The sequence below is a fragment of the Crotalus tigris genome, unplaced genomic scaffold, assembly GCF_016545835.1.
Source record: "Crotalus tigris isolate CLP2741 ecotype Arizona unplaced genomic scaffold, ASM1654583v1 scf7180000017666.379230911805:20528666, whole genome shotgun sequence".
In the NCBI taxonomy this organism is placed as follows: Eukaryota; Metazoa; Chordata; class Lepidosauria; order Squamata; family Viperidae; genus Crotalus; species Crotalus tigris.
The window spans coordinates 14,393,083-14,420,659 of NW_024096552.1; the positions used below are offsets into that span (position 1 = coordinate 14,393,083).

At 36.8% G+C, this 27,577-nt stretch overlaps 2 protein-coding genes across 2 annotated transcripts in view; both read right to left on the reverse strand.

Annotated features, from left to right (window-relative positions):
- The window catches only part of STARD3NL (STARD3 N-terminal like), a 145,358-nt gene that overhangs the window by 46,662 nt on the left and 71,119 nt on the right, over positions 1 to 27,577 (reverse strand). The gene's annotated exons all lie outside the window — the stretch shown is intronic.
- Positions 11,790 to 14,013, reverse strand: LOC120305254. The gene has a single exon (XM_039336750.1). The coding sequence runs from the start codon at positions 13,685 to 13,687 to the stop codon at positions 12,851 to 12,853; it is 837 nt and encodes a 278-aa protein (XP_039192684.1). The 5' UTR covers positions 13,688 to 14,013; the 3' UTR covers positions 11,790 to 12,850.

A 27,577-nucleotide genomic window follows, 5' to 3' on the forward strand; every position in this document is an offset into this window, starting at 1 on the left:
AATACAAAAAACTTTTAGGATATTCAAAAGTTAGATGGCTTGCTCTAACACCTGCTATAGAGCGTGTTCTACAATTATTTGAGCCTCTCCGTTCATATTTTTAAAGTTTAGACAAATGTCCTAAAATCCTGGAATCGTATTTCAATAATGAAATATCTGAGATATTCATGTATTTTGTACATAATCAAGCATCTATTTTTCACAAAATGATTCAAAAGATTGAAGGTGAACACATTTCAGCTACAGAAGTTAGTCTTATTTTGAATAACTTTATCCTTCAATATAAAACTCGATTTGAAGAAAAATTTCTTCCTTTAGTTATAAATAAAAGAAAATTGTCAGACTTAGAGGAATCAAATCCGGGCATAACGGAAAAGTTTATCAAAAACTTTTTACCAAACATGTTTTCAATATATCGAAGAATGGTCTGAAACAAACATCACAGGAAATAACAGTTTTCAGTGGTGTTTTTTGACTTCATTGCAAGTATATTGGACAGATATTGAATCTTGTGTTGAGTTTTTATCTAAAGAAATGCCAGGCATTAAAATAGATGACAATTGTCTCTGAAGAAATTAGAAGACTGAATGTATTTTTAAATTCTGAAAAATTAATACAATGGGAAAATAAACACGTTGAAATTGATAAAAGATGGGTGGAAATATTCAGCCATTTCAAAAATGAACATATTCCATGTGAAAATTTATTTATTCTTGTTCAATTTACGTTGTGCTGTCCTGGAACTAATGCAGCAGTTGAAAGGGTTTTTTCAATTGCTAATGATTTTGGGAAAAGTGAGAAATCGAGATTGAATGTTGATTCTCTAGCTGCAGCACTTGCCATAAAATTCAATATGAATGATATTTCTTGTTCAGATATTTCCAATATATTGTTAGAAGATAATACATTGACAAAAAATATTCATTCAGTGGAAAAGTACTCATTTTAATAATAATTAATAGGCATGTAAGCATAATTACAATATAAAATGTTATTGTTACAAATGTTTTTTATTATGCATTTATTAAATTATAGAGTATTCTGTATTATTGTTGCAATGAATAAAATGTTTCTTTTATTTACGATATTTTTTTCTTCAATTTATTTGTGTCCTCCTTTTCATTGTAAAAAAGTTGGTCACCTTATCTTTATTTCAGAATAGGTTTTTAAAAAGTTCTTAAACTTATATGAAATTTCTTTCATTATGGACTGAAGTAGAATCACCACTATGATGAAACTTGTTCTGCAATTTGCAGAAATAATGAAGAAAGAAAGTGGGTGAACCCAGTGTTTCTTTGAAGGCTAAAAGCTGATTTTCCCTTGGCTTCCAGACCTCTAAAACCCAACGGAGAATGCTCTTTTGCAGTCTCCTTGTGGGGAGCATCTACAGTATATGGAGCACTAATGAGGGATTCCAGGTCCTCTGCTTTATCTGAAGAGATGCCAGTGCATTCACCAGTTCCCCTGTCCATCACAGTTGTTAGCTCCACAAAAACCAAAGCTGTCTTTATCTACCATTGCTTCTCCAAAAGTCAGAACAGCCATCAACAGAGTAGGAATGAGATTTGTTGCTAATATCTTAAATATGCAGTTGACTCTGCGATATTCTTTTAGATTTTATAAAACAAGACTGATTATCAAAAAAGGGATTTTTTAAAAAAAATACTTCCATCATCTGCGTTTTTAAATTTATCCTTATTTGATGCTTTTTTTGGAGGAGGCTGCTTTCAAGTCAGTGTTGACTCCTGCCACTGCTTGGAGTAGTCCCTGTGTTTCTTGGCAAGATTTTTGGAAGTGGTTTTCCACTACCTTCGTCCAAGGACTGAGAGACAATGACTCAACTTGTTTTATGTCTAAGGCAGGACTAGCATTCATAGTCTCTCAGTTTCTAGTCTGATGCTCTAACCACTACATTAAACTAGCTCTTTTAGTTGATAGTTAGCATTTGGTAATTTACAAGTTAACACATTGCACAGACATCAAATACTTTCAAAATTCTGTGTATTGTTGAAAAATCTATCTATTTTTTTTCTTTCTGTACTTAGGAATCCTAGCAGCTGTGTGTTCATTTCTGATATCTGCAATTTAAGCAATTACCATGCACAAGGAGAACTGTGAGAAAGAGAAACAAAATATTAATCATCTACTGGTTTATTTGTTTTATGTTATTTGAAGTAGAATCTTAGAATGAAGTTGCCAATAAAGATGGTCTAATTCCATTTAAAGCAGTTTTATTTGAGAAGAAAAGGCTTTGGGCTCCCATTCCAGGTTATTGTTAGTGCCTTTTTTGTTGGGAAAACAGTTTGATGCACAAACTCAAAAAGGTACAGTCTTGGAGTGATGTTTTAGTTGTATAATCATGTGTTATTTCATTTGAACATGTTTTATATTAATTTCGTGATAGTGGTGTCCTATACCAGATGTATGCTCTAGTGTGGACTGAAAGAATTGTAGAAAAATAGATAGATTCTTTTGCTTTTTCATATTATTGGACCACTGCTTTTTTCAATGAAAAGAGGCCCACCAGGGGTATTTGAAGACTGAGGTAAAAGGAACTAGAAATTCTTTTACTGTCCATATCTCAGCTCAAAATCTTAAGAGTATCAGAGTCAGCTCTGGCTGATCATCAGCTCTTTTGTACATTTTAGACATATTAAGCATTCAAGTTTTTTTGAGTGATAGATATAACAGACAAAAAAAAGAAAGATTTCTATATTTTCTGCTATGTTTAATCAGCTTGTACAACTGATGGGAAAGGAAAAAAACTCCTGTCTCCATATATTAAGCTCTTGCTGACCTACAAAAGACACCATATCCTATTCTTTCTCATTCTGTCTGCTATATAATTGTGGTACAATTTGAAACATGTTTAAAAATGTGGTATTTTAAAATCATGAAAGTATTTTCCTTGTGGAGAGAACTGAAAGAATAGCTAGCAAGGTTTCTGTGTTCTTCAGCATAACATCCTGAAGGCTTGGTTTTAGATTGCAAAGAAGAATGCCAATGAAAACTAGGAAGCAAGTGTAAGGTCAGTATGGTCACAATTCACTGCCTCTGATTTTGTAAAGTTACACAATACAAAATTTAATAATAGTGGAAGTAAAATGAGAGACAGATGATGGGGTGAAGGAGGTGATAAACGAGGAGATGGTTACAGTGATGATATCAGAAAGGAAGGGGAACAAAAAGACCTAGGAGATGAAGGTTATAGAAGTAAGAAAGAAGTTATGGTAAAGTAGGAAAGTAAGGTGGAGCAGAAAAGGAACTGAGAAAAATCTGTCTGTGAACCAAAATCTGGAAAACTATAATATTATAGAGGAAGAGTTTCTTGAAAGAGGAAAAATCTTACTATAGAATATTCTCCTCTAATACAGTTGTGTTCAAAATAAGATGTTGCCCTCCCTCTGCCCCATTTCAATCAATCATTTAGTAGATTTCTATGGCATGATATATTTTTAGGCAACCTGCCCAACAAAATATCACTTCCTAAAAATCTACCATCAATTAACAGGATGCTCGAGAATATCGGAACACAATTGCTGGTTTGCTGCTACTCGTGACAAACCAAATTCAATGATCTGAAAGTGTCATGAAGAGGAAGACCAACTACTTATATATATCCTCACTTGGACTTTGCTTATGCTCTATATGTAGGTATGTGCATGATTCTGAGGAATAGCTACATGAAATAGGACTGAGGTTATTGTACATTTGGAATGTATCTATATATGTCTGATCTTTTACATCCATTTTAAAACTCTAAACTTTTCTTTAAAAATATTCTAAAATCAATAAATTCTAGTACATCTATTTTTAATTTCCTCTTAATATATTAAAATTATCTTTCAATAATATTTTACAAGCTTCATGCATTACTCAAGCATTATATATGAAGAGGAGGAAAAAAAGAAAAGCAGAGATGGTTAAATTGATTGTTTAAAGAAAAGAACACATTTAATTTTGTTCCTATTTGAAAACTGCTTCATATTTTGTGCTTGTGATGGAAAAAATGAAACTTTGGTTTTGGTTTTGCTGATTAGATAGGTTCATTGTTATAGAAATGGCAAGTATATGCTACTATGTAAAAGTAAAATCTTTTGGCTGTAATGTTACTATACTCTACTATGCTAAAAATAATCAGTGTTCTGGATCAATGTAACCCTGACTAGAGTATGTAGATCTGTATGTTAGAACAGTGGTGGCAAACCTATGGCACAGGTGCCAGAGGCGGCACTCAGAGGCCTTGCTGTGGGCATGCGCACTGTCGCCCTAGCCCTAGGCCTTCAGCTGGGTTTTATAAAACCTTTTCACTTTAGGCCTCCACCGCCGTGTACAAAAAAAAAAAAAAAAAGGTTCAATCAGTCAATTTCAACTTCTTGGGGAAAAAAAAAAGATCTTGCAATATTGGAATTGATTGATTGAACTTTTTAGTCCCACCCAGTCTACCATTACCACTGCAGCCATGCCCACCCAATGGGTCATGCCTACCCAATTGGCCACACCTGGCCAATGGGCCACACCCACCCGGCACTCGACGATGCATAAGTGGGTTTTGGGTTGCAGTTTGGGCACTCAATCTCTAAAAGGTTCGCCATCACTGTGTTAGAATGTTTGGCATTTATTGGGCTAAGTGCTGTCTCCTTAAGAGATGGCTTATGGGTAATGTAGTTTAGCTAGTCAGCTATCCCATGTTAACAGGACAGTAGGAGGAGCTAGTAAAGTTTATGACAGGATATCCTGGCTATGGGCCAGTTTGGAATGCCTTTGTTTGATCCAGCCTCATAGCTCCTAGCCCCATGGCTTGGAGGTTCTATGCCAACATGTGAGTCTTATGCAGAAGAAGAGGGGAAATCCATTATCAAATTACCTATGGAATGAGCTATATTGCTGAAATATGTTGCTGGATATATCTCTACATAACAGTGCATTATTGTTTAGGATTCCTAGAAATAAAAGCAATATTTACCATGCTTATTTTCACTGAGTTATCTGCCTGTCTCAACGGGATTAAAGCAGCCTATTCTGTCTGGGAACAATCAGAATGCTTTTTTTCTTTTCTTTTTCCCATTCTACTCCACACTTTCCCCCTTTTTTTCCTCCCCTAGTTTCCCATTATTTTATTTTCCTTTGTATTTTATATTCTGATAAACTAATACAAAATTTGAAGTCCCATAAGTATCATCTGTATGCCATCACTGGGCAACAAAGTTGCCAGAGGAACATAAAAGCTTGTCTATTCTTTATTTAAATTACCTATTGTATATTTTTATATGTAAAATCCTAGGATAGTAATAGCATGGAGACTTTCTACATATATCACCCTGTACAAGGAAATATATTTCCACCATTAAGACTGAATTTTGAAGAACTTGCTGTCTTGCATTTTCAGTGACCATCCCTGAGAACAGAATGAGTGTTCCAACAGTTATGGGCTGGAATAATTGGACAATGCTGCTCAAAACCCTTGTACAATAATATGGACCTGGAGCATAAAAACAAAAGATATGACAAGACAGCCCCACCCCCCAGCCAAGGAAATCAAGCCTTTTTTTATCAAAATTGCTTTTAAAAAATAGTATTTCTCATTTTATTTGATGCTGTCTTTTATGAATAACCTTGCTGAGTAATTTTCAGGGCCTAATATTAACAGCAACAAAGAAAATTCATATTCCTTAATCTAAAATTAAATATTTTGTGGGCTAGAAACAAGGGTTATTGCAGACATCCAAATTGTGACTTGGCTCTTCTGAACAACACATCAGTTTATTTAGAAAATTTCATTAATCCTGCCAATCTGACTTGACAGCACTTCATTGCACTGAAAAGGGCAAAAAAATAAAATAAATTGATATTGCACAGGTTAAAATAGTTAAATGTTCAATCATAATAAAGAATAAAATGATAGTCTTCAGCAGATGTTACCATCATTGTTTAAAATGTGTCACTGTATTATGTTTATATCCTGCCTTTTCTACAGAATATAAGGAGCTATAGAAGTTCAAAAAGGCATATGTAGTATAGCGTCCTCCAATTTTATCTCCAGCAAGAATCCTGTGAGGTAGATGAAGCTGACGAGCCTATGAGCATCATGGCTAAAAATGGACAATGTAAGTTTTCCAAGTCCTAGTCCATCACTTTCAACCATAATAGCACCACAGCTTCTCATTATTATTCATGCAAACACTGGCTTCAGTTGAATAGTAATGTGCAATAATGGCATCACTCTCAATGCTTCTCAAGTTAGTTAGAATTAAGAATTGCACTAGGTATGCGGATATGTGATCATATGTATTTTATTTTCCTTTTTTAAATAATAGATTTATTGGTTTATCAAAGTATAACATACAAAGAGAAATTCAAAAAAGTAATATAAAACTAGGAGGGGGAAGAGAAAAAAATGGTGTAAAGAGGGAAAAGAAAAAAGGCACCAACTTCCAACTCTCTTTAACACAGTAGAAGGTAACAATACAACTCAACTTTTTAGTTTTACACAACAGTATGTACAAGCCATTTCTGTAACAATAAACCTATCTAATTAGCAAAAACAAAATCAAAATTTCATATTTTTTTTATTGCAAGCACAAAATCCAGAAGCAATTTCAAAATAGAAACAAGGTTAGATATATTCTCTTCTTTGAATAAAAGAATCAATTTGACCATCTCTGCTTCTCTTTGCTGTGGAGAATAATACAGTATATACTTCTGCTGACTCATTAATCTTTATCATAATTCATATTAAAAGAATCCTCTTTATTATTTCAATTTTTGTAACCCTAAAGGGATAAAACACTTTTTCTAGTTTAGATATTTTACTAACTTTAAATAATACTCAAGTATAAAAGGGGGGAAAAAACCCTCTTCATTTTAAACCCAGAGCATAAAACACAAAACTACATTAGAGCTTTTTCAGCATTACATAAAAAGACAGAAGACATGCATTTATAAACTCATTTTATACATATGAAGCTACCTTAAAGCTTTCTTGCAATACATATATCAAACTTTTATGTCCATCCTAACTAATTAAATCATTAAATTTAAGTCACTCCTTCCAGCTTGTCATCATAGAATAAAATCTTTTTCTTTTCAAGGGTGTCTATCAAGTCCCTTTTCTTCAAGTAGTTCTCAGCCTTATTTATATCCATGAAAAAAATGTCCCAAAATGGTTTTGTTAGACGTTATAGATTAACCTGGAATAAATTCTTGTAGAATGAAGTTTACTTCTCTAAGATATCTATCATCTTTTTTTCTCAAAGAGTTTTTGACTTTATTGGTATCCATGAGGAAAAAATCCCAAACTTGACCTCTTAAGAGTTGTGAGTTTACTTGACACTCTTGTTTCAATTGCATTGGGAGGATTATATTCAAACCATCATCATAATAAAACTGGTGTCAGATTTATATTCCAGAGGGACAATTACATTATTTGCATTGTCCAGCATTTGTAGAGTTTACACAGTGGGTTGATAATTTTTTACAGTAGGTTGATAATGTTCTTTTTAATTATCCTCTGTATAATTAGTATCTTTGGACCCTAAGTGATTTATGATATAAATGATTTTCTGTATGGACCTTTCAAAGATTTCCTTGATGACAGACTCCAGCTCAGTTAAACATCTTCATAACCCCCTCTAGTGACAAATGAATTTACTTACTTACTTATTTACTTATTCTTTTTTCTACCCAGAGTTCATGGAAATTGGAAAATTTCAACTGCCACAACAACACAACACAGGGCTGCAAATTATTTTAAAAGCAGTAAATTTAGAGCACAACTTTTATCCTTATATTTCAAAGGAAAATATATTCCACACTTCCTCTTCCTTGTCATTTAAAAATAAAGGAGTCTCAAAGATGGTGTATTGCTTCAAAAAGGAGTGATAAGCTGTAACTAAAGAGCGCTTCTTTTAGCTAATAGAGATAATAGTGTCATAAATTGATTAAGAAATGAAGGGCACAGCTTATTCTCCATTTGAAAAATAAATTCCAAAATGGCTGTTTTATCCAACAAAGAAGTGATTTCAGCCCAACACTGCTTTCAAAACTGCTTGCAGATTGTTGCTGGGATGATTCTGGGACTCTCCCTAATCCAGGAGAGTCAAATATACCACTGTTGTTACTAATTTTTTATTGAGAGACGAAGCTTATTACTAGTAGTAGCAATAGCACTTAGATTTATATTACCACTCCATAATGCTTTACTGCCCTCTCTAAGCAGTTTTACGGAGTCAGCATATTGCCCCCAACAATCTGGGTCCTCATTTTACCAACTTCAGAAGGATGGAAGGCTGAGTCAACCTTGAGCCACTCAGAATCGAACTTCTGGAGTGAGCAGTACTGCATTCTTACCACTGTACTACCACAGCTCTTCCAAGCCACTTTGTAACTTAGTATTTGCAGACATATTTGCTTCCAAGGAAAGGGTTTATCATATAGTTATTTATGCATTTTAATCACAATAAAGCCTTTATTATATTATCATCTTCCATTACGTTTACATAAAGGAACAAAGAATATAGTTATTGTTTTCTTCCATATGTAATCATCTGAATTTGTCCACTGTCTCTTTCATCTTTTTAATTCTACACAAAATGCTCATTAAAAAAGGCAATATAGCTGCATAAAGATTAATTTGCTTAACTTTTAATCTTGTGATTGTTTTGAATTTTTATTTTGCGATTCTCTAGAGATTTTTTTAATTGAGAAATATTTGAGACATTAAAATGTATTACACATTAAAACCCATTATAAATTCATTTTTCTGAAAGTATGTTTTAAAAAAGCATACTATACCAATTTTAAAAAGTACCTTTAAAAATAAAAATTGACTATACAAATGTTTTTGAAAATGATTAACCCGAATAAGAATCTGAAGAGCAAATAGGCACAAAAACTAGAGATGGAATTTAATTTTTCACTAAAGATATTTGCAGGTAATGCAAGCTATTTCAACATTTCCAACTAGCAGGAAATGGGCATGCATAAAATCCAAGCATAAAGGTATTTTTTACATTGATGCCTTTTACTGCAGTTCATTATTGTGTCCTTCCATTTACCCTTTTCTATTTGAGGTAATGATAACATTTCTTGATAATCGCAGGGTTCATACCTTACATTATATGCTCTAGACCCACCTGCTCTGAATCGATCAGGAGGTATGCCTTTATTGCTACGTTCAGACCTCCTCAGGATCACCTGTTCCAGTGTTTCTATGACTTCTCTTTTTATCTCAGGTCTATCCTCATTTATCCCTGCTATTTCTGACCTGCTATTCTGTTCTTCCTTCATTGGGTTTTGTGTAGCCTCTCCTTCCTGAGAACTAATACTATTTGTTGACATGAACACTTCAGTATTAGCATGCACCGTTCCAATTATTTTGCTCTGCGAAACTAGCAGACCTTGATATCAAAATTTCTTGGTTCCATCTGAAAATCTATATCCCTTGGAGCCTGGTTCATATCCTACAAACCTAGGTTTCCTGGCCTTTTTCTGTCCTTTTCTTCTGGTGCCTTTGGGAATATGTACCCAGGCATAACTGCCAAATGTTCTTAGGTGAGCTAATATAACATGTAATATGGAGTTTCATTGATAGCCACACTCCATACTCTATTTACTAAATAGTTGGCTGTTTTTTTATGGCTTCTCCCCAGTATGTGTTACTCATTCCTGCATCTGCCAGCAGTGAGTCCTTCATGGTCTGCAATATACTGTTTCTCCTTTCAGCCACTTCATTTTCTGCTGGTGTGTAAGGATTTGTATTTCTTTGCTTTATGCCTACATTTCTCAGCCACCTTTGGAAATTATCAGACATGATCTCTGTTCCCTTATCTGTTTGCAGCTGGCATACCTTATGGGCATACCTTCTCTCTACAAAGTTCAGCCATTGCTTAAACTGGTGTAGAACTTCAGTTTTGTTCTCTAATAAATAGCAGAACCCATATTAGTAGTCATCTACTAAGACTAATACATACCTAGCTCCTCCTAGAGAGGGTGCCATAGGACCAATTAAATCAGCATGAACTAACTGCAAAACCCTGTTAGTTTGCCTCATGCTTTTCTTACTTACAGGATACACCCTAGACTTTGACTCCTTACAAATAGCACAATCTAAATATGTGTTGCATTTTTAAATTTGTAATCCTTCAGCTAGGTCTGGCATTCTCTGCAACACTTTAAAACTTGCATGTCCTAACCTTCTGTATAATAAATGTACAGCTATTATGTTTGTAAGTCTTCGTTCACAACCTTCCTGCTGCTTTTTTTAGTACATACAAATTATCCTGTTTAACACCTTGTGCACAATCCTCCCATCTTTCCTTATGGTATATTGAGCATTTGCAAACATTATTTCATATCCCATACTATCCAAGCTCGAAATACTGAGTAAATTATGGTCTTGTAGTGGAAAAAACCACAATACTTACATCAGAAGACAAGACCACGAAGGGTTGGAGAAAACAGGATTTATTTGCGCAAAGGTTCAGAGTATTCATATGACAAATTCTGAACCCTGGGTTATTTCCAGGGTGTCATTCTTATACAGCTTGCCGCCCATGCTTAACCCAATGGATGACTTCTTATCTACCTTTAACACACTAAAAGAGAGAAGTTCATGTCCTGAGACCACACACATAGGAAAAAGGGAAGTTTATACCATGTGCAGAAAACCACACTCCCCTACACGTGTAATATCTTACACCATTTGTGACTTTCGGTTGGCACTTCTTGTAAAAATGTTTCTTCATAGAATTGCACACAGGTCATCACACTCAGGCAGTTTATAATATTAGTTAATGCTTTCAAAACATCATCTCTTTTAATTAAAATGTTGTTTATAATATTTTTCCATCTCCTTTAATGGCATTTTCTACCTGCTGCATTTCCCTCCTTTGAAACTTCACTTAAGTCTCAGGATTATAGGGGAGTTTCATATATTGGGGGTCTTCATCTACATAATCCCCCTCATCCCATAAGGCCATAACTTGGGCTATGGCCCTTTTTTCCACAAGCATAAAAAGGCTATTAGAAATTGCACGCACAAAGATTGGTAAAATGGTAAAATTACACATCCAGCTACTATTAAGCCAATAAGGGCCACAATAGCTTGTAAGCCAGGAAGCTTTGGAAACCAAGAGCTAAACATTTGGCAAAGTCAAAACCTTTCCATTCTTGATTAGTGTTGTGGGTTAGTTGTCTCATTTCAGTGGTTAATTGTTTAATATCCTTCCCAGTCTCATCAATTTGTAGACAGCAATTGGTAAGGTTACATTTTCCACACAATCCTCCCTCCTTGGCTAACAGGGAATAAATGACAATACTAATCAGCAACAGCATCACTACCACCAAATAGGTGGCATGAGGCCCTTTCTAATACAGGCAGTTTCTCTCATCGTTTGGCTGGGTTCCATATTTAGAGAAACCTAACGCTAGCTGCGCGATCGTAGCTTCCAGGGCAGGGGGATCTTGTTGCCTGTGCGCTGGGTGTTAGCTTCCGGAGTAATACCTGCAGGGATTTGCTTCACCTCTCCCGTTCGCAGGGGGACAGCTTCTGGAGTGTCACCAGAAGGAGAGAGGCTCCTTCCTTTTCGGTGTAGAATTAGCCTGAGAGGGTGTGTTAGGTCACTCTTCACTTTCCACTGGGCAGGGGCAGCCAATTCAACTCGGGACCAATGGATCCACGATTTGATTTCAGCCACCTTAACAACAGTATACGGCCCTTTCCACTTGAGGCTTAAAACTTCCCTCTTCCAGTCCTTTACCCAAACCTCTTGTCCTAGATGTATATCATGTGTATGTGTGACCAGGACGTGAGGCCTTTAGGTCAAGACATATTGTTGTAGCCTCTGTACTACTGTATTGAGGGCTTGCAGTATTTGACAGTATCTGCCACCGGTCCACCGGTCCAGTGTTCTGGACAATTGGCCTGAGTAGATTAGAGACTCTGCCATATAATAACTCAAATGGTGACACAAGTAACTCTCTTTGTGGGGCACACCGTATTGCAACCAGGGCCAGGTTTAAAGCATCTGGCCACTTAAGCTGGGTTTCCTGACATATTTTTGCCAAGTTTTCTTTAATGGTTCTAATCACTTTCTCCACCCTTCCTCCCGATTGAGCATGGAAACTACAGTGAAGCTTCCATGTTATTCCTAGCATAGCTGCTATCTTTTGGGTGGCTCTATGGATAAATTCAGGACCATTGTCTGAAGAAATTCTAGATGGCAACCCATACCTGGGAATAATAATGTGAAGTAAGGCTTTTGCGACCTCAGTTGCCTTTTTTGTCCTTATAGGGATGCACTCCAGCTATCCAGTATATGTACTATGACTAGCATTGCTCTATAGGGACCTGAACGTGGCATGTCAGTAAAGTCAATCATCAGAGAATCAAAGGGGTAATTTCCCCTGGGTTGGTGTCCCTGGGGCAGTTAGGGTCCTTGCCTTGGGTTATTGACTGCACAAATCTCACATCTAGCACAAACATTTGCTGCAATGCTGTGTATTTTGTCAATATAGACCTCTCGCTTCAGGGCATCTGCCAACGCCGTCTTTCCCAAGTGCAGTTGCCTATGGACCTGTTGCATTGCATCCCATGCCATATATCCTGGGATAAAGACTCGCTGGTCTGGTAGGATCCACCAGCCATCTTCCTGGCGTGCTTCAAGCACCTCAATTTGCTTTAAGTCTTCCAGGGAATAGTTTGGTTTAACTTGCTCTTGGGGGACCCATAAAGCTAGGCAGTTTGTCTGCACTGCAAGTGCCTTTTGTGCTGCAATACAAGCTTCCCAGTCTGCTTTATTATTTCCCAGCTGAATATCTCCCTTCTGATGCCCTTTACAGTGCATTATAGCTACTTTGCTGGATTTCCACATGCTATCCAGCAGACGCAATATCTGTGATCCATTCTTAACATCCTTTCCCCTGATGTTATTAGACCTCTTTCTTTGTATAATGCTCCATGGACTTGCACTGTCAGGAACGCGTACTTAGAATCTGTATAAATGTTAATGCGTTTTCCTTTTGCCAGCTCCAGAGCTCTAGTTAATGCATGCAATTCAGCCAGCTGAGCACTTGTGCCGGTGGGAAGGGGCTCAGCTTCCCAGACCTCCTCCAAAGTCACCACAGCATATCCTGCCTTCCGAGTTCCTTCTTGTATAAAACTAGTTCCATCTGTATATATTGTAAAATCTGGATTAGGGAAGGGAACGTCATTCATATCCGGGCGGCTAGCATAAGTCTCTTCTATGGTTTGTATGCAACTATGTGTGGTTTCTAAGTCTGGTTCAGGCAGCAACGTGGCTGGATTTAGAGCGTTTGATTGTATTAAAGTAATCACTGGGTTATGAGTTATCAGGGCTTGATACTTTAACATGTGTGGGTTGGTCAGCCACAAATGTCCTTTTGCTTCCAAAACAGCTTTGAGGGCATGTGGCATGTGGATATCTAATTTCTGCCCAAAAGTTAATTTATTAGCTTCCTGTGTTAACAACGCTGTTCCAGCAATTGCTTTAAGGCAAGCCGGCCAACCCTTGGCTATGTTATTAAACTGTTTAGATAGATAAACGACCAGATGATGCCAGGTCCCAACTTTCTGAGTGAGAACCCTGATTGCCACATTTTGTTTTGTATCTACAAACAGTTGAAATGGCTTTTCCAAGTCCAATAGATCTAAACTAGGGGTGCACATTAGAGCCTCCTTGAGAGTGGTGAAGCTGTTATTTTCCTGCTTTTCCTATCATAATGGTTCTTTATGTCCTCCCTTTGTGGCCTCATATAAGAATTTTGCTATTAAACTAAAGTAAGGATCCATATTCGGCAGAAGCCAGCAGCAACTAAAAATCCTCTTAACTCTTTCCTATTCTTCGGTACAGGCAGCTGGGAGATAGTGGATGATGTCTTGCAAAACCAGGGGAGTCCTCTGCCCACAGGTACGGTACATCAAATTCCTCCCATTTGGCATTCTTCTCTATTGTTCATGCCAGCATCACCATTCTCCATTCCTCAGCACAAGGTACTTCCATTAGCACCTTTCCATATTTTATTGCCATGGCGCCATCCTCTTCAAAGGAGATCTGTGCCTTTAGCTTACATAGCAGATCCCTTCCTAATAAAGGGATGGGACAGTCTGACATATACACAAACTGGTGAGTTATGGTTCTTCCTCCCATAGTGCAACTTAAGGGTTCTAAAAATGGTTGCTGTAAGATTCTTCCTGTTGCTCCTTGTATATTGATAGAGTGGGAGGAAGCTTGGCTCAGGGATTGAGTTAGGACTGATCGGGTAGCTCCAGTATCCACAAGGAAGGGAATAGATTTGCCTCCTACTATTAGACTGACCACAGGTTCTGGGAGGTGGGCTGAACCCGGTCGGTCTCAGTCCCAGTCCTTCCACTTCTCCCAGACCTATGAGGGGAGTTCTTGAAAATCTCTTCTTTCTCTCCCTCCCTGGCTTCTCCCTGGGCCACCTGTGTAGCTCTTCGCAAACCTGCCTCTTCCCCCCCCCTTGTTCTTCATCCTTTTCTCTTTCTGGACATTCACCCTTCCAGTGTCCTTCCTTCTTACATATGGCACACTGTTTTCGTCCTAACGTTATTCCATTTCCCCTACTTCTGCCACCTCCTCTTGGCATCCCCATCATAGCAACAGCCAGCAATTCAGCCTTCCTTTACATCTTGTGATCCTTCTTTCTTTCCTCCTCTTTTTCCCTATTAACAAAAGTCTTTCTGGCTACTTCCATTAGTTCACTCATGGGCTTTCCAGGGCTCCCTCCAATCTTTGCAACTTTCTATGGATATCAGGGGCACTTTGTGAGATAAAGGCCATGGCAAGCATTCAAGCATTGTCAGGCTCTGTTGGATCAATAGGTGTATACATTTGGTAGGCTTCAAGCAATCGAGTGTAAAATGCTTCCGGACTCTCTGTGGCTTCCTGCACTACTAAAGATGCTTTAGACATGTTAACAGATGGTTTTCCTGCTGCACGAACTGCCTGCACCACTAACTGTTGATAAGTCTGCAGATCCCCGAGGTCACGATAGAGATTCCAGAAAGGGTCTTTGGAAGGGAAGCTTCACTCAACAACTCTTCAAGAGAGTGCATTAATGGTAGATCGGGCTTCAAGATTTTTGTCACTGTATCCTAATCTTTTCCCTTTCCTCCGGATTGAACAAAGTCCCCATAAGCAGCTGCAGGTCCACCCATTGTGGGTGTTCACAATGGTCTTTACCAAGTCTGCCACTTCATTTGGTTTTTCACTAAATGGGCCGTAATGAAATTTCCAATTAAGAAGGTCTGATGTAGTAAAAGGCACATGTTGGAATAGAGGAGCTGTGGCTGTTTCTGCTGGATTGTCCTTACTGACAACCAATTGATCTACTTGTCTAAGGGAGGCGATCAAAGATGCTTGCTCAGTCTTCACCCTCGTTCATTCGGCTATCGGTCCTCCCACTTCTCTGCCTTCTGTTTGCAGTCCTCCTCTGCCTCGCCCCCCCTCCCAGCACCCAGCTTGGGTCCCTTGATTCTGGATATCTGGTTGGATTATGGCTTGTCCCCGGCTTTTTCTATCCTCGAAACTTTTTAACATAGGGGACAGTTTTGCATTTCTGGATCCATGGTGGAGGTCTTTGCAAAAGCTGAGCCACACATCAATATAGGGTGCCTGGTCTGGGTGCCCTAACGTGGGGTGGAACACTAACTGATGTATTTTTAAAGCGATAGAGAGATCTAACGTTCCTGTGTCAGGTCAACCTAGGTTAAAGCTTGGCCAGTCTACTTCACAGAAAATCCTCAACTTATGCCTGCTCCACTTAATACCATAGCCCTGGGTCTCATAAGCAGAACTAAAGTGCTTTAACATACACTTCAACGGAGTGAGGGGCACATTTCCACCACCCCTCATGATCCTCTCAGGGCACCAGCCAAGACAAATGAGGAAAAGGGATGAGAGGAAGGTAAGGGGTCCTTCCACTCAGGATAACTCTAGGGGTTACACTTGTTCACGCTCAACCCAGGGAGCCAGAAGATCATGGTCTCTGATGGGAATTGCGAACGCCACTCACTCTCTACTGGCTCAGGGTGCCGGACACTCATGGTCACCTTTGGGAAACTCAGTAGTCTTTCACATCAAGCACTCACAACAGTCCTCCCAACTTATTCCAAAGAGAGGGTGATCAGTCCTCTCCTCTGTCCCTGCTTACAGGGAGGGATTGTTTTTCCCATACAATACTTGCCTGCAGGCGAATCCTTTGTCCTCTAGCCAGCTGGAAAGATGCCTGGTCTCCTTTCCCTTCACCTGTGGTTCTTGGAGTGACTGACTGCCAATCCTGGAGCCCTGTGCCACAGGAAAGTCCCTCAGAGTAAAAGTCCAATGGTGCCTGGGATGTTCCCCCTAACACTACAGGCCCCTGGAACCGGGATGTGCCCTCCAGAGAGCCCCAAGACTCCTTGCCGTCCTGCTGTGGTCGCCAGATAATTGCAGTGGAAAAACCACGATACTTACATCAGAAGATAAGACCACGAAGGGTTGGAGAAAACAGGATTTATTTGCGCAAAGGTTCAGAGTATTCATATGACAAATTCTGAACCCTGGGTTATTTCCAGGGTGTCATTCTTATACAGCTTGCTACCCACACTTAACCTAATGGATGACTTCTTATCTACCTTTAACACACTAAAAGAGAGAAGTTCATGTCCTGAGACCACACACATAGGAAAAAGGGAAGTTTATACCATGTGCAGAAAACCATACTCCCCTACATGTGTAATATCTTACACCATTTGTGACTTTCGGTTAGCACTTCTTATAAAAATGTTTCTTCATAGAATTGCACACAGGTCATCACACTCAGGCAGTTTATAATATTAGTTAATGCTTTCAAAACATCACCTCTGTTAATTAAAATGTTGTTTATAATATTTTTCCATCTCCCTTAATGGCATTTTCTACCTGCCACAGTCTTACTGTGGTACATATAGTACATTATCCATTTCTCCTATACCAGGTACATAAATTTTACCTTCCCCTTTTACAGCAAACTGTTGTCCATTGGAACCAAGGTAACAAATGCTTACTTAGCTGGTCTCAAACTGGAAAACCATTTGAGGGGTCATTTGCAATATGCTGACTGGTTCCATTGTCCAACAACCAAGTGTTTTTCTCAGTTAATGTCGCTGCTAGGGAAAATATTGGTTGTGTAGTTCTACAATTTTGTCTCGCTGCTCCTCTGTTTCTCCTCTCAGGGCAGCATCTCTGGAGATGCTCTGTAGATCCATGTGTGTAGCAGCATTTCACCATTAAACCTTCTCAGCTGCTGTGCTGGCACCCTGGGATGTAGCAACTCTAGGCTTGGGCTGTGCGTTGTCATCACCCCCTCTGCTGCTTTTCCTCCTCCAGCAACCAGCCAGTCAAATAACTCATGGTTAAATCCTTCTCCTGCATGGATTCTAAACTGGTTACTAGGACATCCCATGAACTGTCCAATGAACTGCGCACCACATACATCTTATGTGACTCAGTGAAAGTTATCCGTCTTTCCTCTAATTCTAGGAATGTCTTTCTCATGGACCGCAAATGTGTAGACATGCTCTCTCCCGGCTTCAGCTGTGCTTTATATAGCTTTCTTGTCAGCATTACTTTGCTGCCCACAGTCTCTCTCATGTGCACACTGTGCAAAGCTTCCCAGCACTCCTTAGCAGACTGGAGACCCCTCACGTGTATCAGCTGGCTATCATCTAAACTCAAGATTATGCTGGTCTGAGTTTCTCATTCTTACTCTGGTTCCCATCATTCAGAGCTGCAGGTGGATCAGTAACTATCATCCACAACTCCTCCCTTTGCAGATACATCTCCATTTTCAGACTCCGGGAGAGATAATTTGTCTCATTCAGCTGAGATACTATGAAACCTCCTCCCATTGCACTGATGGAAGCCATATTGCCTGCTTCTTTAAACCACCACAACCCTCAACTCCTCTGGCTCTGGGTCAAACTCTCACTGGGTTTCTCCTCTCTCTGGGCCAATAACCTGTCAGAGCATGCACAGTCAGAGCATGCACAGTCTTATTGCACTGAGGTAACCCATGAATAAATACAGTAAACAGTGGTTTGTATTAAATGGTGGTTTATATTACAATATCTACAAATATACACAAAGAACAAAATACATACACGTGATAGTTCAGTAAACTTCAAACACAGCAATTATAGCAGGAAACGGACAAGAGAGAACACAGCAGCAAAAAGCCTTCCCTTTTATACTTAGGGTCTTAAAAGGGTACACACACACCTGCTGAGTCATTCCTAGATTGTATCATCCACCTTACATTACATAATTACATAAGCTGTTTAGCCTTTAAATAATTATCCTGACATTGTAAATAACTACACTGATAAACTGAGAAACAGTTGCAAATATTCCATTTCGGGAGGAAAGGGTGAAAAAATAAATTGCTTTGCATAGGATGAAATCAACTGAACTCTAATACCAGTCTGACTGAATTTCCTTTTGGCACAATTTTATGTCCACAGTAAATAACAACTATGTTATTGCCTTCTTTTCACAAAATCTTTTATGGGACAAACAAGAAAAAAATGAAGGAAAAATTTAAGGGGAAATATTAGGAAGGAAAATATTAAAGGAAAAATATTAAACATAACTTTTTCCTTTTCTTCCTCTTAACCACCAATTAAAATATAACTTCAATGGTTACACTTTTTAAAGTAACAATCCTAATGTTTCAAAGTTGCATGGTTCAGGATCACAACTAGACTGGATCATATTAACTGTGTTACAGTTATCAAATAGCCTGGAGTTAGATGACTCACACTGATTCACTCTTGGTTTTTATATTGCTAAATATTTTAGTGGGAAGCAAAGTGTTGTTTACATTTTTGAAAAAGGTATGTAACTTAAAAAAAGAGATGCTGCTGCAGTTTTTGGACAATGTGGTTTCTTTAATTGAAGGCTATAAAAAAGACAACCATTTCAGACATTGTCTGATTAGTCACTAAAGGGTGGGTCAACCTTTTCTGTTATTTGATGTCTGGTAATATGAGGCAACTTAAAAGAGATTTAGCCTATATTCCGTTTTTGCAACCACTTTTTGCAATTATTAACTCTGCCCACAATCTCTTTCCTTTGCAATGGTAAGAAAGAAAATGGAGAATAATGTGTTTCCCAGCATCCTTGAATAGAATTCCCAAGTGTTATGAGACTGTACACATTTATTCTGGTTAGCATTGCTGTTACGAGAAGCAGAGTTACCAGAAACACTGGGAAGGTTTTGGGAAGTTCTTCCATCCCACTAATTTTGAGAGGGTGGCTTCCTTAACCATTTGCCAGAATGATCACAGGAAGAATGACAAAGGTTCCATCCCAATGTGAAGCATTGTTTTTCCAGTGTCTGAAACACTCTTATACTAACTGTTCAGATGGGCTGGACTTGGGTAGACTGACTTTCTAGCTCTGATTCCTAATTTGTAGCATTTGTAGTTCTTTTCTCACTTCCTACCTACTTTCACTTCTACTGCATGGTTTTTGTATCTAGCCATTCAATCTGTGATAGGAGGATAAAAGCTATCCTAAAAATATTGCAGTTCTACTCCAAACCCCAGCAAGAAGTTAGGATCTAATATTGTTGGGCACACTTTAGGCAATATTCATAATCTGTTCTGCAGTATTCAGCATGACTGCATGAGCAGAATGGACATAAGCCTTTTTCTAAATGACATTGCATCCATACTTTATTATAAAAAATAACTCCCATTTACTTTGAAATCTGCATTTTAAAAATTTTACTTTAAATAGGGACTGTGTTCAAAGAGCAGAAATTATTTTCCTTGCTGATATTTTTTCTGGTTTGGAGACGGACAGGGTGTATATGCCAGTACCCAAATCCAGTAAAATTGCTGCCTTCTCATTTACTTCAATTGACAATTTACATTTCTGTCTTCTGCTAAAATATGTAATTTTTTATTTATTTTGAGAATATCCTAGACAAGGATATTACTTATTTTTTATGTTTGACTTTTCTGCCTTTTCAGAAATTGTAAGATTTTTGCATAGAAGTTTAAGGCACCATGCATTGTATTTTTCCAATCACCTAATTGTATTGTGAGGTACAGTAGGCTGAGAATTAGTAATTGAGTTACAGACATCTAATCAATTCATGTGAACATTTGAATCCAAGTCTCTCTCCATCCTAGAACTATATCTTAGCTACTCCTTATGGTTCTGTTTCTTTACCTTCTCCTTACATATTATGCACACACATATTTCTTCAAGATGTTAGTTGTTCCACCACTACTATGACCATTACCATCCCTTTGTCTAGACATAATTGTTGTTTATTTTAGCTTTAGATCGACAGAGGTACTATCAACTTAAGGTGGAAAGTAGAATATAAAATTATGTGGACCTGTAACAAAATATTGCAGAATCCACTTGCTCCAATACAGCCACTGCTTTTTCTTCCTTTCCATCCTGCCCTTTGATTTTTCCAATCACTCAGCATTTAGCATTCTCACGAATCATTAGACAGTGCTATATTTTTCTCCTGTGGGGATTTTGGTATGATTACAATCAGGGTAAAGGCATTCCCTGCAACCTAGTAGGACTACTAACATAAAAATTGAAAAATTCTCAATCATCTCCAAAAATTTCAGATGTACATCAAACAGGGAACCCAACAATTCTAACAATTCTTCCAACTTTCTCTTTCCAGTTACTAAACATAAACAAATTATAGAGCAAGCATGGCAGCATCACTATTAAGAATGTTACCTGGAAGATCTACTACTAAAGTAGATAGGGATTGGATGGATCATCAAAATAGTTGGAAAAAACTTTTCTTCAACTGCTCCTTTCACCCCAGTTTAGTTATTGCTCAATAGAGAGAGCTGTTTTTCATTTTTCAACTTAGAACTGGATGAAAACAATGCTAAAGTTTGTCATTATTGCATCAAAAAAACTGTTAAAAGATGGTGGAATATTTCTCCCAGGCCTGAAATAGGTCCTGATAGCAACATTGAGGAATGAAATAAGTTCTGCTGTTTAGCTTTATCTGCTTTGATGAAGCTTTGGATAATTCTGTGAGGAGGTATAATAGCACTTTTTTATTAGCTAAAAATCAATAAAAGATTAAGCATTTTAGTTTAGCCTTACATTAACTCTGTTCTGCTAAAAGAATTCTGAGATTCTGGGATTTCCAGTTTGCCATCGCAGTGCCACAGATGCTGGAAGATGAGCTCCATCTTTCACATCTAATTTTGTCCGGCTGGGGGACCCTGGAAAGGATTTAAAGTCACCCTCTAGGGGTGATGAGCAAGGAGGGGACCCCCACATGATCGCAGAGAAGCCCTCCAAGCCGGCGGGGGGAAGACCAGCCATAACAATATGGCTCATCAATAAGCTGCTGACAGCCGAAGTCAAAATCACCACCAAGCATCTTTAAAACAACGCAGATGAAACTGGGTGAGATCTGATCTTCTCTTTAAGACTTTAAGTATTTTTTTTCCTGTAAAAGCTGCCCAAAGTATTTTTCTCCCTGTGAGGAGAGAGGGAAGGGAATTTCTACCCCTCCCTCTAAGAAAAGCAGCACCTAATTACCTAGGGGAAACAGAGCAACTATAAGAACAATTTTAATCTAATTGGATGTATATGCTTTTGAAACTTGGGGACTAAAAGTGTTCCTATTTTTACTGGAGAAGTTAGTTTTTATCTAAAAAAAGAAATAAGACTTGAAAAACTATCATAAAAACTTTGGACTTAAAAAGCTTTAAATGGCATCAGTGATATCTTGTGGCAAAGTATGGTATTACAACTTGTTATTGCCTAAAAGAGACTTGGCTTGAAGCCCAGACTCCAGAAAAAACTTCTTTGACCTTGACAACTACCACCTGTGAAAAACTCAGCTGCAAAGAAGGAACTTCTGGGCAGTATATCTGGCATGTTTGAAATATGAATGTAAACTTTTACTGACTTTCCTATTTTTTTACATGAGAAGCATACGTTATTATACAAGATGATGGAATACCTTGGACTATAAACTCTTACTTCACAAACAATTTCTACTATAAAGACCACCTATAACATGTGAAATAGATGTCCCATACCTAGCTATAAAAAACAAAAAACTATTTTTGTTTGATTCTAAAGTCTTCAACTTAACATACTATTAAGAGAATATGGATGAAGATCATCCTTTCCACGTTGAAATCAATACACGAAACCATTCTTTCAGCTTGTGACAAAATAAGATTCAATATAAAGGAACAAGATGCCAGCTTAAAAATACAAACCCAGATCTTGACTACAATCAAAGAACTAACAATGCAAAAAATAACAGGAGAAGTGGAACAACTAAACATTAAGATAGAGGACTCAATTGATCAACAGATCCAGCCAACAGAAAAATCAGAACAGGGAGTGATAACACTGAAAATGGAAAAGACTTTTTACAAAAATCAGAAGAAATTTGAGGGAAAGGAAGAACAGATTGAATGGAAGATAAGCCTATCAGGACAATTGTGGGAAATTGGAGTAATGGGGAGGTGATCTAATAAATATAAATGGGCTACTTCTTCCCAAAAAACTGCAACCAAATGGTCTTTCTTATTCCAAAAAAATTATATAATAATAGAGGGAGAACTACTTGATGATTCAAAAGCACTGACATGAAAGGTTAGTTGGCAAAGGAAAAAACCCAGAGTAAGGCTGAAAAAAATAAGGGTTTTGATTTATTAGAGGGGTTTTCATATTACTAATTAGAGGATTGAATACGATGGAAAATAGATAATTTTTAGAAAATAAAGTAATATTATAATTGAATAATAATGGACATGGTCTTTGGTGAAAACTTATTAAAGCAGTCCAAGCGATTTACAAGAAACAATCAGCAAGGATACTTATAAATGGAGATTATACAGAGAGCTTTGATATTAAAAAAGGCACGAGACAGGGATGTTCACTCTCCCCCATTATTTATTTTTACTTTGGAGGTATTGATTAGAAACATCAGGCAAGATATAGAAATTAAAGGTCTTGAGACTAAAGACCAGAAATATAAATTACAGGCTTTCGCGGATGATCTGGACTTTATCTTAGAGGAGCCTTTGGAAACAGCCCCTAAACTTCTGCAGAAAATTGAGAAATTTGGAGAAGTGGCTGGACTGAAAATAAATAGGGAAAAAACTAAAGTGCTAACAAAAAAAAATTAACTGATAAACAGAAAACTCAATTTGCCAAAAAGACAAATTTTCAAATAGTTAAAAAGTTAAATATTTAGGTATCTATCTTACAGCGAAATATACATCACTAAAAGAAGATAACTATGAGAGACTAATAAAACAAATAAAAATGGACCTGGAAAAATGGGAAAAATCTCCATCTATCATTGTTAGGAAGAATAGCGACTGTTAAAATGAACATTTTTTTAATTTTAAACAGTTCCTGTAAAGCTGGGTAAGAAATTTTTTGACGATTTAAATGCAATGATATTAAGATTTATATGGCAAAGAAAGAAAGCAAGAATTAAATGTAAACTTCTACAAGACTTGAAAGATAGAGGGGGTTTTGGACTTCCGGATTGGAGACTTTGTTATCAAGCAGCTATTTTGCTTTGGCTTAAACAATGGATTACTCTGAGATATAAGTGAATTCTCTATCTAGAGGGATATGACCTTCAACTAGGCTGGCATGCCTTTTTATGGTATGAGAAAGCTAAAACACATAAGTATTTTCAAGACCATGCTATAGGAAAAGTTTTACTTTCTGAATGGGAGAAAGTTAGACACAAAAATGTATATGAAAATTCCTGAGTGGCTTTCAAAGATGGAAGTATTTGCTTACCCGAATTTGATTAACTATAATAAACTTGTTAGTTACAAAGACATTTTGGACAACTCAAAGACAGGCAAGCCGTTCAACAACAAGGTATTGACTTAACATGGTGGTCCTATTTGCAAATTCAAACAAGATATGAAAAAGACATAAAAATATGGGATTTTATAAAGAGCTGACTCCACTTGATAAAATACTTTTAAAAACAGATGAACATTTGATTAAGAAACTTTATAAATACTTATTAAATTGGAAGATGGAAGAAGAACAAGTAAAAGAGACAATGATAATATGGGCAAAGAACTTTGGATATTCTATAGAATTAGAAGACTGGCAAAAACTGTGGGATAAAAACATTAAACTTACTAAAGCAAATTCAAAGCAGTAACATACAAAGAAAATTTATATAAAATGTTTTATAGATGGCATATGACATCAATTCGTTTAGTGAAAATGTTTAAAAATTTATCGGATACATGTTGGAAATGTAAGCAAAAACCAGGTACTTATTATCATGCTTGGTGGACATGCTCTATCGCAAAAAAATATTGGTCTAAGATTCATAGATGGTTAGAAAAGATGACAAAAATGCAGATAGAATTTAAACCAGAATTGTTTCTGTTAGAAATATTAAGACATAACTATGGAAAAGAAAATGATTATTTAATATTACATGTATTAACATCTGCAAGAATAGTATTTGCCCAATTTTGGAAAAATAAAAATCTACCATCAGACCAGATTATAATTTTGAAAATCTTAGATTGTGCAGAAATGGACAGATTAACGTTAGAGATGGAGGAGAAAGAAGACTCAATCTTTTATAAAACTTGGGGAAAATTTTATCAGTGGGTTGAAACACGTTAGAATAAGAAGAGATTTTAGAGTTTTATTATATTAAGTATTAAAGTTGATGATTGGAAATAGTTGTTATGCTACCAACTATGCTAATTATTTAAAGGAATATTAGTGTTTTACCAAATGTTAGTTGTAACTATACTGATTTATTCTTATAACTGTCTAGTATTATATAAACAATTATACTTAATATGAAGACCCGGACGACAGCTTGTTCGCGGAATTACATATTTACTGTATTTATCCACGCCCTGTCCCTTTTATCCCGATTTTCCTGTATCCTCACCAATCCTACCCTTTCCCTACCCATATAAAATCTAATAAAATATATTTTTTTAAAAAGTCTTATCTAAGATCTGGGCTTTGAGCCAAGACTCTTTTAGGAAATAACAAGTTGTAGTACCAAACATTTCCACAAGATGTCACCATTTACGGTTTTTTTGAGTCCAAAATTTTTACAGTCCTTTTCCCAATTTTATTCCTTTTTTGTAGATAAAAACAGGAGTATCCAATGAAAGGACTGGAAAGCATATTAAAAATGGAAAACTAATTCAGACAATCCTTCTGAGGAGGTACATCTTGTAATTATTACAGCTCCCTTCTAAAACCATTAAATGTACGGTGGATCTGACAAAAAAAATAGTAAAATAAAAGGTCTTCCAGGTAGATCATCTTTCTAATGAAGGGTGTGTGCATCAATTTTAATATTTCTGTAACTTGGCATCCAAAGCTTTCTTGTGTCCTTGTTGATGTAATAACTGTGCTGAAAAAGTACAGTATTTTAAGTCTAACTGAATGTCTTTCCTCTACTAAAATAGGTTTACAAACCCAAAATAGACATATCATCTCTACATCATATGCTTCCCATTATCTATGTACCATCCATTTCCCACTCTTACTAACTGGGAGTGATGGTAAAGATTTAATTTCCTTAGAGAAGAAGTAATGCATTGGTTGATAACATAGCTGCTTCTGGGCTTCCAATTCTTGATCGCGGCGCTGGCAGACGTGCAGAGAGACTGCTCTCCCCACCATCCAGTTTTTCTTCTTCAGGAGACCCTGGAAAGTCCTTGTTGAGGACTTACATACACAAGATACTGAGAATCTAGACAATCCAGATGATCCAAAAATAACTACAATACTGAACATGACCTTTCATCTAAACCAGCTGAAACCAGAAGAAGAACAGCCTGAACGCATGACAAATATACTAAGTCAAATATGGAGTTTTAAACTATTCAGCCAACAATCTAACGATTGTGAAGGGACTTGCTTCCTTAATAGGCTCATGATTGGATGGTATTCCTTAATTCAAATGATATATGCAGGAATAAAGGGAGATCCACCCGAGGATCTAAAAGCTCTTTTATGGAAGCCGGTCTGGCCAAAAGGAAAACTTAATTAGACTTAAAAAATGGTTTTCTTTATTTGACATTTAATGGAAGAGTAATGGGATATGGAGACTTTAAAAGATATTATTTGATTTAATTTTTAGGATTTATATCTATAAGGGAAACAAATTAGTTACTAAAATAATAGTTTTGAATTATAAAATAGAAGATAGATCTAGAGGATAAAGATTATTTTATGAGTAAGCGATGATATTAGAATGAGAAGTAGAATATGATTGTGAAATAAATCAAGAATTTATTTGAATAAATAATAAGTGTATTTTAGACATGACAATTATTCTGTAATGAATTAAAGGAACCGTGGGTTATCTGAAATTTAAATATTATGGACATTAATCCAACAGGAATATTGTAATTGAAATTAGATAAAACTTTAAAACAGGATTTAGAGACTAACAAGTTAAACGTTGTTGATAAATGTTTAAAATGACTGAGTTATAACTAGCAATGTATTAATTTGAATTTGGTATAATAATTAAGGGAAACAGAGAGGAAATTTTTGATGATGTAAACTGATATATGTATGGATAAGCGTGTTATTGGACTATGTATTACCCAACCACCATGTTGCTTCCTTAATACCCGAAGTTTTGTAAAAATGGAAAATTAATAAAACTTCTTTTTAAAAAAAAAGATAACATAGATATTTCTAAGTTATAGGGCATCCGCTGCTCCTTCTCCAACACCTCTAAGATTTGCCTAAGATTATACAATGATAGTCAGGGATGAAAAGGGTAGACAAAATAAAAACTATGATGATGGAGTGTACATTTTGTAGGCAAAAAGACCTAGTTCCTTACCCAGAATCTCAATTTTTAAAGGTGAAAAGGAAAACAAAATAGAAAAGCCAATATACGTAGTCCTTGAAATATGACAGACTCTCCCCCAAGCTACTTATGATCCCATTTTGAAATTACAGCTGCTGCAGCACATCCCCCCAATCATTCACCCTTAAAACTGACAAGGATATTGCAGCATCCTCCCTCTCTTCCCCATCCTATATTTTCTGAAACAAAAATAATATTCAAAGTAAAGTATTCATCTTAATCACAGAAATTTTCCCCAGCAGTGACATTTGTATTTTCTCCCATCTTAAAGTATCCTTTAAAAAATGCTACATGTCTTAACACTGGGGTACCCAACCCCCGGTTCGTAGCATGCCAGCAACCAGGCCACACAGGATGCAGGCAGCACATAAAACCAGGCCCCCACTGGTCCACGGAAAAATCTCTCTCCACATAACTGGTCCCTGGTGCCCTAATGTTTGGGGACCTCTGTCTTAACATAATTATGAAATAACATGCAATTCATATCAATATTAAAATTTTATTAATCAGTTCTGTTGTTGTATTTTCATATTTCTAATATCTCCATTTTTATTAGTCTTAAAGCCTGCTAATACCCCAAATTTTTTAATTTACCCATTAACATATCAAGTATGTTTAAAGGGTCTTCCAAAACCAGTACCAAGTC

What these genes read in the sequence shown, in the direction of transcription:
- LOC120305254 (XM_039336750.1), bottom strand. Translation starts at nt 13,687, where the DNA reads ATGTGCACCCCTAGTTTAGATCTATTGGACTTGGAAAAGCCATTTCAA.